The sequence below is a fragment of the Mobula hypostoma genome, chromosome 6 (assembly GCF_963921235.1).
Source record: "Mobula hypostoma chromosome 6, sMobHyp1.1, whole genome shotgun sequence".
In the NCBI taxonomy this organism is placed as follows: Eukaryota; Metazoa; Chordata; class Chondrichthyes; order Myliobatiformes; family Myliobatidae; genus Mobula; species Mobula hypostoma.
The window spans coordinates 98431828-98443848 of NC_086102.1; the positions used below are offsets into that span (position 1 = coordinate 98431828).

At 41.4% G+C, this 12021-nt stretch overlaps 1 protein-coding gene across 3 annotated transcripts in view; it reads right to left on the reverse strand.

Annotated features, from left to right (window-relative positions):
• Nucleotides 1-11316, reverse strand: part of LOC134348237 (MICOS complex subunit MIC26-like) — a 41673-nt gene extending 30357 nt beyond the window's left edge. Inside the window, exons 1-2 of one of the 3 annotated variants that reach the window (XM_063051313.1) lie at nucleotides 11266-11316; nucleotides 10542-10643 (exon numbers count right to left, since the gene is read on the reverse strand). In XM_063051313.1, coding sequence (XP_062907383.1) covers nucleotides 10542-10598 — 57 coding nt within the window. In that variant the 5' untranslated portion in view covers nucleotides 10599-10643; nucleotides 11266-11316. The other 2 variants (XM_063051314.1, XM_063051315.1) reach the window with 2 other exon arrangements.
• Nucleotides 11317-12021: the final 705 nt, after the last annotated feature.

The following is a 12021-nucleotide window of genomic DNA, read 5'->3' on the forward strand; positions in this document are numbered from 1 at the left end:
ATTTCTAAAGCTCTGACACAAAGAACCACGGAAGCTCCGGGAGCCTGTAGTTCCAAAAACAGATCTGCAAGCTGCAAAATGCAAGGGTTACCTACTAGGACTGAGTTTTTTGGACATTGCAAGAGGAATAACCCCTATAGTGGAGACACAACCAAACAGCATGCTAGAACAGTGGAAAACTGGAGGGTTCAAGTATCACGTCCCCATTCACCATTTTCATTCTTTCTGGACTTCATCTGCCACCATGCAGAAATGCAAAGTGACCCTGGTTTTATCCTCTCAACTTCTGGTAACACCTCATTCAAAGAAAGGTCTCCAGCAAAAATATGGAAAACCAGAACTCCTGTCATAGTCAGCAAAACTGAAGTAGAAAACTCTATCATGAACCCCGATAGACAACATCCTGTCTTTAAGAAACCTCACCCCTTAAGGAAATGCAAAGGACTCAGAAAAACAAAAATGTTTAGAGACCAGAGGCACATTCTAAAGGAGCACTCAATATATTTCAAATGTTGTGCTTCAATAGCTCAACAAGCAAAAGACTAAAGCTATCATACACTGCACTAAGTGCAACAGTGACCAGCACATTATCAGCACTTCACTCGGGGTTAGAACCTTGGCTATGACCGGTTCCAGCGCACCCGCAGGTCACGGTGGTCAGCCCGCTGACCATCCATGAGGTGCATCTACTTCCTCATGCACACAGGTATGCGGGAAAGGCTTCCAACACAAATCCTGCTTTAAAATATGTCGAGTCAACATCTACCTAAAAGGACATCCTGAGCAAAAAAATAAAGGCGTATGTGATATTGAAGATCACAGCAATGTGTCATTGGCAAAGTCAACATTCATTGACCCACTCAGTATTCAAAGTTCTGTTTCCCCTTGCGTGCTGAAGACAAGTCTGGAAAATCAGAAGTTGCCAGGCGAAGAGCCATGGATTTGTCATAGAGCCAGTGGGAAGGGTGGTCTGCGTACCCTTGCCATGTTTCATTGACTGCGACCATAATCCCAACAGCAGAGGAAATGCCAGCTCCTGAAGCTGCACATGGTCATTCATATCCTTTTTTAAAAATTTTTATTTATTTGGATAAGGAATTCACAAATATCATGTACTTTTTTCACACATATAACCTTTTCCATTTTTTTATATGTATAAAACTATAATTATTTATACATTCTTAAGTACACATTGAGATGATATAAAAGGAAATTAGACACTTAAATAGATAATTATGTACTGTGGTAATTCTAATCTATTAGGCTAAGTAATGGTATTAGTTGTTAAGAAAAATGGTAATAATAGTTTCCATATAACTCTTCTGGACCATTTCCAATGGTCCAAAATGTTGTATATAAGCCTATGTATCAACCATTGTAGGTGTTTATATCCTAATTTGTTCATGCTTGCTCCTGCCCGCAGACATAATTATCCAATCCCTATGCACATATTTACTTAATTTTTTCATTTTTTTTTATCCCTTTCCCAAATCTTTCCCTTTACTTGTGTTAATTCTCTATTTTCCAAAAGAAAACAAATAAAAAAGACATTTAGACTAGGGTTGCTTACGTTAGCAATATTACTGTGTTGATGAGAAGAGCAATATAAATCATTAGCAGAGTCATCTAAAGTCTGCTCGCATTGGGGTTATATATTCAATCCATTTATTCCAGATTTGATAAAATTTTTCTTTTTGAATTCTCAGGGAGTAAGTCAACTTTTCCATTTTAAATATTTCCAAGATAATTTCGTGCCAATCTTCTAATGTAGGTGGTATTGGATTTAGCCCTTTCTAGTGATTGATTTCTTACTTGCCGCTAAGAGGGCCTGCAGCAACTTTATCTTCCTTCTGTTCAAGAAACAATACATGCTCCAAATAGAGCGTCTCAAAGTTCAGAGGTATCTGGGACCTAAGTACCTTAACTAATGTTCTATGAATACCTTCCCAGTGTAGACGTAATTTAGGGCAATCCCAGAAGATATGAAAATGATTTGCCTCCTTGGAGCTGCACCTTCTCCAACACGTCACGTTTGTATCTTTATATTTTTCCTGATATGGGGTCTTGAAATATCTTATAATGTTTTTCCAACAATGTTCTCTCCAAGTCAAAGAAATAGTCGAGGACCATTGAAAGCTGCAGATTTTCCCCCAAGCCTCCTCTGAAAGTACCAACCCCGCTTCTTTCTCCCACTTCTCTTTAATATACAGTGTATTTACATGTTTAGCATGGGAGAGTGCATTATATAATCGAGAAACTGATTTACTAGGTATTGAACTGCAAGCCGAATTCAGAATCTTGAAAAATTCTAATTCTACTGTTGATAGGTCTGTATATCTACAACTCTGGTTAACATAGTTTCGTACTTGAAGGTACCTAAAAAAGTCATTATGTTCTAGGCCATGTTTGTCCTGCAGGATTTGGAAACTTTGTAATACTCTTTTATCTATAAATGAGAGGTAGGTTGTAAGACCTTTCTTTATCCATAGCTCAAATCTTTTATCTCCTCTGTCGGGAAGGAATTCGGTATCATATGCACACCACCTAAAGAGTTTTAACATGTTATTAATTCCACATGAATTAACCACCTTCTGCCATACTTTTAATGTAAGATTTATCCAACTGTTTTAAAATTTTTCCAACTGGGCCATCAATCCTTTGTCAGCTATTGAGGCCTGTAGAGGAAAACTGTCAACTAATCCAAATTCTATTTCTTTCCATCTAGCCTTCTAACAGAGGGGTTATCTGTGAGGCATAAAAATAATTTCTCAGGCATGGAAGTCATCCAACAGTGTAAACAATCCTATAAATGATTTTTCTGGTTCACTCAGATAGACCAAAACATCATCTGCGAATAACGCCACTTTCTGTTCAATCCCTGCCACCTTGATACCTTTTACGATTTCGCTCTGACTTATTAGTTGAGCAAGCAGTTCAATATAACCATACCTCCTCCTTCCTTCCCTAACTGTAAGGTGTTATATCGAATTCCAGGTTTCTTTCCTTGCCGAATGAAGCAGGAAATCCATTTGTCCCATTCCCTGAATTGATTATCATCCACCTCCACCGGTAAAGTACAGAAAAGATACAATAACCGAGGAAGAATATTCATTTTTATATTATTTATCCTTGAATTTAAACTTAAAAAGGGGATAAGATTCCATCTATGCATATCTGCTTTTATCTCTGAGATTAATGGCCCATAATTTACCTGTGACAGTGTTGAAAGATCTTTCGGCAGGGTTATTCCTAAATATTTTAATGATTTAGCTTCCCACTTAAGATCGTATGTATCCTGCAATTTTTTGGATGATGTATAATTTAGGGACATAACCTGCGTTTTCTTTACATTTATTTTATAACCTGATATTTTCCCAAAGTCATCCAACAGTGTAAACAATCCTATAAATGATTTTTCTGGTTCACTCAGATAGACCAAAACATCATCTGCGAATAACGCCACTTTCTGTTCAATCCCTGCCACCTTGATACCTTTTACGATTTCGCTCTGACTTATTAGTTGGGCAAGCAGTTCAATATATAGCGCAAAAAGGAGAGGAGAAATTGGGCATCCCTGTCTCGTGCCTCTCTCTAAGATGAAGGAGTCAGAGAGGTCCCCATTTATCTTAATTCGGGCTGTAGGGCTGTCATATAGAGTCTGAATTACTTTAATAAACTTTTCTTGAAAGCCGAATCTTCCTAACATCCTGTATAGGAATGCCCAACTAACCGAATCAAAAGCTTTCTCAGCGTCCAATCCTACTACCATTGTCTCTGTCTCATTCTTATTAACCTGTTCTAATATGTGCAGAGTTCTCCTTATGTTGTCCTGTGTTTGTCTTTGCTGAATAAATCCAGTCTGGTCTAAGTGGATTAGGCCAGGTAAAAGCTTTTCCAATCTGCGCGCTAATATAGATGTAAATAGTTTGTAATCTAAATTAAGAACACTAATTGGCCGATAATTGCCACATTCTAGTTCATCTTTACCCTCTTTAGGAATAACTGAAATAATTGCTTCTCTCCAGGAAGGTGGAGTTTCTCCTCTCTGCAAGATCCAGTTAAAGGTGTTAAGTAGTAATGGGGCTAACTGTGTCTTCAGGGACTTGTACCACTCTGGGGTAAACCCATCAGAACCCGGGGACTTTCCAGCCTTTAACCTAGAGATGGCCACGTTCAGTTCTTTGACAGTTACTGGTTCTAACAAACTTTCATTTTGTAAATCTGTAAGTTTAGGTAGATCTAAAAAATTCAATACACTGTCTATATAGGGCTCATTGGGGGCCCCCGGGGTTGGGAGTACAGCTCTCGATAATATGTTTCAAAACTCTCTTGAATTTTCCCTATTGTACTCTCCACAAGCTTTGTCTTTGGATTCTTTATTTTATGAATTGTATTGTCTGCTTGTTGTTTTCGTAATTTATATGCTAATAATCTAGCTGATTTACCTCCTACTTCATAATTCTTTTGTCTCAGGTAAAGAAAATTTCTTTGAGTTTCCAACGTATAAATATCGTTAATTTCACTTTGCAATTTCCTAATTTCCTGTTTTTGATTTGAATTACTTTTGTTGCTATCCACAACTTGAAGTTGTTTTAATTTTCCTTGAATGTCTGCTAATTTTTGTGCATTGATTTTTTTCATGTGAGTGGTAATGGAAATAATTTTCCCTCTCAGTACAGCTTTCAATGTATCCCATAAAATCACTGGTGATGTTTCTCCCGTGTCATTAAGGTCTAGATATTCTTTGATTTCTCCCCTTAATCTCTCCATTACTTCCGGGTTATTTGGTATATGTGAGTTTAGCCTCCATAGTGTTTTCCTCATTTTCCTTTCCAGGATTAGAGACATAGAGACTGGGCTATGATCCGACAGATCAATTGTTGCAACATTACAGTTTTTTATCCTGAGTCTATCTGTATTAAAGATAAAGAAATAGTCTATCCTTGAATAGGCTGAATGAGGGAAAGAGTAATATGTATAATCTTTACTAGTAGGGTGTAATTCCCTCCAGACATCTATAATTCCCAACTCCTCCATCAATGAATTCATTTTCCGAGTCAGAGGTTTATTCTGAGATTCTTGAAGAATCTAATACAGGATTTAATCTAATATTAAAATCCCATCCACAAATTACTACCCCTTGAGATCTGACCATTAGGTCAAAAATGTGTCTATAAAATGACCATTCACAACCTGGAGGAGCATAAACATTCAGCAATGTTATTTCTGTACCTTCTATTCTTCCTGTGATTTTTACAAACCGTCCTTCTTTGTCTTTAGTCTCTGAGATATGTTCATAATTAAGAGTACTTGACATTAAAGTAGCTACCCCTCTTTTGTGATTCAATTTATATGATGAATAAAATACATGCTTAAAGCCCATTCTTTTTAATTTTCCATGTTGAGATTGGCTCATATGTGTTTCCTGGAGGAAAGCTATTTGTGCCCTCTCTTTTTTCAATTTAGACATAATCTTATTTCTTTTAATTGGATTCAAAACCCCATTAACATTATAGGAAATTATTTTTACCAATTCAGTTTGCATTTATCTCTAGTAGAAAAATACTCTCCTTTTCTAACCAAACAGTAAGCAATCCCCTCTCAACAGTAAACCAAAACATATAACCACACCCTAGACATTTTTGAACGTGTAACATTTGAAAATTTTCCCCGACTTCCCACAGTGAGGCCTGAGCACCGACCCGCCTCAGTTCAGAGGGATAACCTCTATCTTCACCCTGTGTTAGAGGGCCCTCAGCAGTTTGAATAATCATAGAGAATTTTCTCCCATTTATGTCTCGACCAAATTGCTATCATTCAAGTTATTCCACCTAGTTTATTTTCAGTTACCAGTTTTCATTTTACCTTTAAGTCCGATTTACTCTTTTCAGTCATTTCTCTTAATTAATCTGTATTCTCTGTACATTCACGTCTGAATATTTGCAGCTTTTCCTTGTAGTTTGACACTCTGGTTCGAGTGGAGCGTCCTCGCCCCACTAACTGCCACGACTTCTGCTGAATCCTCTCCAGTAGCGACTCCAGTTGGGTGATAACTTTAATAGGTAGTCCCCGGTCAGCCAGGTCCGACATTGCCTCCTCCACCGTAGCGAAGTTTTTGTCCCTTCGTCGTAAAAGACTCTCAGCCGAGCTGGATACAGGGTCTGGAATCTGATGTCGTTTTCCTTCAGGACTCTCCGTGTTTCCGTATATTCTTTCCGTCTGGCAAGAATCCCCGGTGCGTAGTCGTGGTCTAAACTGATTTTACAGTTGTTCCACATGAAACCTTTATTTTGCCATGCCCTTTTAAGCACCTCTTCCTTCGTTCTGTAACTGAGAAATCTAACCGGAATCGATCTGGGCTGGGCGCCCGCCGGAGGCTGTGGTGCCAACGCGCGGTGAGCTCTTTCTATCTGTAGGTCTTTTGCGGCCGGTATATCAAGGTGCTCTCTAAGCAGCTTCTCCACGAAGGGAATCATCAATCCGGGTTTACCTTCGGTTCCTTCGGGAACTCCGTAGATCCTCACATTTTCCCTTCTTGAGCGGCCTTCTTGATCTATTAGTTTCCACTGGAGCTGGTCTTGCAGCTTCCGCATTTCTGCTATCACTTCCTTGGCGTTTTGTAGCTTCTCTTCAATTCCAACAATCCTCGCTTCGGCTTCATCTATCCGCGAGTTAGTTTTTACTATTTCTCCTTTAATATCTTCCAGCTGTTTGCTGTTATCTTGTCGGAACTCGCGAATCTCTCCGAGAATCAAAGACAGAGTCACCGATTCCCCCTCATTATCTCCGTCCTGGCTTGCCGTGGGAGAGCTAGGCCCGTTGCCTTGCTGCGTCTCTTTATGTTTATCAGCCTTCGGAACGGACTTTTTAATCTTGTTCTTAGACATCATCCTTGCCCCTTTTATTAATATAGTTATGCAATATTAAGTATTTGTCTAAATTCGATTTTGGAGCAGTTTACCTTCTTTTTTGTCGAGAGACCTTTTCCTTACGCCGCCATTCCCTTGATGACCCGGAAGTCCTCCGGTCATTCATATCCTAAGGCTACAGCTGACAAGATCTTCCCACTTGACCCTTCTGCTGAGATTCTCCTCTTGCTTGGCAGAGACCAGAGACACCATCTGTGCACATAAGGTACATGAACAGAGTAACGGTTGGCACAGTGCGCCTTAAGCCCAATGACTGGATCTGGGTTGGGTCATAGTGGGTGAGGCCTCCCTCGATGGGGCTCATCAGCCCACTGTCAGCACATTTAAGACTAATGTCCTAGAGAACAAGTGTCGAAGTCATTTCAGATCCTGTGAGAGCAGAATTTGTATGAAACAGAAGACTGCAGGAAAGCAAACCAAGCACATACTTACATACTCACACTGACATACATCTCTGCTTAACCAGATTTAGGGAAGCCAGACGAAAAGCTGGCATCTTCCACCGAAGATGCGTTCTTCCTTCGAATCATGAACAGAGTTTAGCAGGGATGAGTCAAACAGTTGGGCAGCTCCCCATCCTTTCTGCGCTCCACAACAACTTCTACCAAACAACAGAGAGCAGACCCTTAGTTGATTCATGTCCCTCAGTCACACACTGAAGAGGAAACCAGGAATGAAAGATTATGTGGAGTTGACTCTTCAGGAACAATGATGCTGAGTTATCGCCTCCACCAGATTCCAGCAAAGAAATCTCACAGAAACCTGCACAAATATGAACAGTCTTTGATTCAAGTGTGCAGTTCAAAGGGTTATCACTGAACAATATGCTCCTATGGGGTCCAGACCCTAATAACAGTCTGCTCCGGGTCCTCATGCATTTCAGAACTGAGTCTATCGCAGTGAAGACAGACATCGAGCAAATGTTCCATAGCTTCCCAGTGAAAGAGGATCATCGAGACTACCTCAGACTCTTGTGATTTCGTGACCAGCAAATGGACAATAATACTCAGAAGTACCCACAAGAGCTCATGTATTTAGTAAGTGAGTCACAGCACCTGTGGCCATCTATGGCCTGAAAAGGATCGCTATCAAGGAAGAGAATGAATTCGGACTGAAGCACGAAGGTACACAATGAGGCATTTCTATTTCAAAGATGGTCTGAAATCATTTTCTAATGCAGAAGAAGCAGTCAATGCACTGAAAACAGTGCAATACACGTTGACTGTCTAACCTCGGACCGCATAAAATCACATCCAACAGTACTGAGGTCATGCAACCCTTCCCATCTGAAAATCTGGCCAAAGGTCTACAGAATCTTAATCTTGGACTGGACCTGCCTTCTACGCAGCATAGTCTGGGCCTTGGATGGGACCTCATCACTGGCACCCTTACTTTCCAGATTACCCACTATGGCGTGCTATTGGCCATCAACAGCCTCTTTGATCCTCTTGATTTGCTGCTCCAGTCAGTAAGCAGGGATGCTTCATGTTAGGAGAGTTGACCTCAGACACTTGTGATGGGATGTCCCGCTCCCTAAAGAGTGGCAGCAGTGGTGTTCTTCCCTTCAGCATCTTAAAGATCTGAAAATTCCAAGAACCTGCAGAACAATTCCACCATCTGCAGCCCTAAAGAAAGAGGTCTGCATCTTCTGTGATGCGTTATCTAAAGCTTTTGCTGCTGTTGCACAGAAGCTGCTGGATTGAATGAAATTAGATTCATTCTGGGCAAGGCAAAGCCTCTCCCAAACCAGAACTCACCATACCAAAGCTTCAACTCAGTGTTGTATGTAATAGGATCCAACATTTCACACATCAGGCGATCAACTGAGAAGAGCCAATAGAACTATGTTCCTACTGATCTCGGCCTGGCTGATTATGCTCCAAGCTAATCAGCTGACACTCTCCTCATGGTTAAATGGCCCAGCACTTCTTACTGATCCTCAACAGGAACATCACAGGAACTTCTCTCGGCACAGAGCAAGCTTTCCCCGATTCAGCTGAAAAATGCTCAAAGCGTGTCCCTCAGAGTCAAGAAAGGGGCACAGTTTACTAAGGGGACTTTGGTTTGAGAGCAAGAAACTGCACTTCCTCTGCATAAAGCTGGAGTGTGAATGTGTAAATTAAATTCCCGGTGTTAATTGCTACGATGCTCTAGAGAACAACGTGATTCAAAATGATAGGGCACTGCATCACAGAAACTGGCCCTTTGGCTTGCCTGGTCCATTTGAACTATTATTCTCCCCATCATTGAGCACATCTACATGGAGCGCTGTCGCAGGAAGCAGCATCCATCATCAGGGACCCCCATCACCCAGGCCATGCTCTCTTCTGGCTGTTGCCAATGGGAAGACGGCACAGGAACCCCAGGACCCACACCACCAGGTTCAGGGACAGTTATTGTTGGTTCTGTTCATTTGGGTTATCTAAGCATTTAGTCAGCACGCGCACTTTACCCGCTATGGGCATGCATGCGAAGGGTGAAGGGGAATCATGAGTACAAGATGGTGGCTCTCTTGTATTGATCGGAGACAATGAAAGTTTAAACAAAATAAAAAGCTGTCTTTGTTATTTGAGTGTTAGCAGTTATTACCCCTCAACCATCAGCCCTTTGAACCAGAGTACCACACATCACTGAACAGGAGTCACATTTAAGGACTCTTCATCTCATGTTCTTGATTATTTATTTATTATTTTATTCCTCAGCTCAAGCTGGTAAAACCAGAGATACAGGCAGTGTGAAGCACATTTATTTCTCAATTGCTAGGAAATTTTGAACTATTCTAGTGGTGTTCAGTGTTGTAACTTTCTGGAGATTTACATAAATGTAGTTGTGTAGGCCTAATTGTTTAATGCTATTGTGTAGTGACTTTGGGAGGATAGCAGTTGTAGATATTACTGCTGGGACAATGTATCCCCTGTCATGTTCCACTGTCTTTCAATTTCCTCTTTTATTTTAGCATATTTCTGGGGTTTTTCACTTATTGATCTCTGCAAGTTGTGTGTTTGGAATGGCTATATCTATTAAGTAAGTTGTTCTTGCTCGTTTATCCTGTAATATTATATCCAGATGGTTATTATGGATTACCCTATCTGTATTAATACTTTGGTCGTAATATAATTTGGACTCTAACTCTAAAACTGGATCAGGCTTGTATTTACAGCAAGGAATGGTGTCGTTTATGGGTTTGTATTTTAAGATTTGGTGAATGACGTTTGCATTTGATTGTGCCGGTGTAAATAATCAGACTGAGTTACACTGCTGCTCAATCCTATAATCTGTTGGATTGTTTCTGGTTTCTCTTGACATTTTCTGCATTTATCATCCAGAATTTGTTAGTCATTTATTATTTATTTTTGAAATTTCTTGTGTTGACATATTATTTTTTCTCTTTCTTTTTGTATTTGCAGAGTTTTTTTGCACATTGGTGTCCATCCTGTTGGGTGTGGCCTTTCACTGATTCTATCGTGTTTCTTGTATTTACTGTGATTGCCCATAAGGAAATAAATCCCAGGGTTGTATATGGCAACATACAAGTATTTCAATAATATATTTACTTTGAACTACAAAATAAGAACATATCAATATTACCAGAGTACAAAATAAGAGCATTACCTGATCAACTTTGAGGACCCCTTTCATTTCTTTGTTACTCTGTGCAAACACAGGCATTGGAACGAGTCCCAGGAATGTGTGCAACCTTCCCACTCCCACAACCTGGAAGAAATGGTACCAAGTTACACAGTGGCCGACCTGCAATGTTTGGGATACTGCCCTCACCCACTGCGCCTGTGGGCACACATTCCAGTCTCCAGGCACCCTTTTACAGCCAACTATGTAAAACTTTGGTTAGGCTGCACTTGGAAATTGCAGTTCTGGCCACCTCGTTACAGGATGTGGAGGCTTTGGAGAGGCGGTAGAAGACGTTGTCTGGATTACAATGATAATGAAGGTTATACCCCTCACTCGCCGCACTGCATGGCATGAAATATTTCCTTCGCTCGTAGTCATGCAGTACAGAAACACGTCCTACCTACTGCCCAAAGTACCTATCCAAACGAGTCCCATTTGCCTGCGTTTGACCCTTAGCCCTCTAAACCTTTCCTGTCGACATAGCCCTGTCCAGGTGCCAGTAATATGGAACTGGAACTCTCGCACCAATGCAGCTGTCGGTGTACAAGGTCCCGCTGCTGACTCCACAAGTCAAGCACTGTCCTCTACTGCACAAATCCCCCTCCGTTCACCTAGAGCGTTTCCACATCTCTATCTCGTCCACAACACCGCACACCTCCACACCCACCAACCGGCCTGCGGTGCTCAGGCCCCGTCCCGCACTCACCGTCTCCGCCGAACTCCCTCCCAGGATAACCCGTCCGCTCTACCTACGGCGGCCGCCGAGGACAAACACGCAACGCAAATTCAAAATCGGCCGCAGCTCCACACCGACTCCCAGCTCACCGTCTCTTCCCTCCCCTGTCCTCAGAGCAGAGAGGGTCCCGGGGATAAGGGAAGCGCAGTCAGTAACAGTTAGTAGGATCCCCGTATTGTGTGTGTGGGAGGGGAGGGGTGAATAACCCAGTGTTTCTTGTGTGTGTCTGTGTGAGAGAGAACATACTGTATGTTATGTGTAGAGATCCTATGCGGTGTGAGTGTGTGTGATCATGTGTTATACGATTGTGTGTGTGTGTGAGAGAGAGAGACAAACAGACCCTGGGGCATGTGACCCTGCTAGAGTGGTAGAGTAATACAGCACAAAACAGGCCCTTTAATCCAACCCCTTCTGCCCTGACTGAAGCGCCCACCTAAGCCGGTTCCACTTGGCAACATCATTTGCCCATTTCCCTCTAAAGATTTCCTATCCATGTACATATCCAAATGTCTTTTAAATGTTTTAGTTGTTTACCTGTCTGTGGGAGATGGCTACATGGCAGGTAAATGACCTTATAAGGCCAATGGAGATGAGCCTTGTGAAGCCCCATGAGTTTTGCCAATCTTTCCTTTCTCTCCTCAGCTAAAGGGACAGTACATGTCACCTACCACTGACATCATAAAATTCAGCTCTTTCTTACTGTGACCGCAATGTATTTCACTCCAT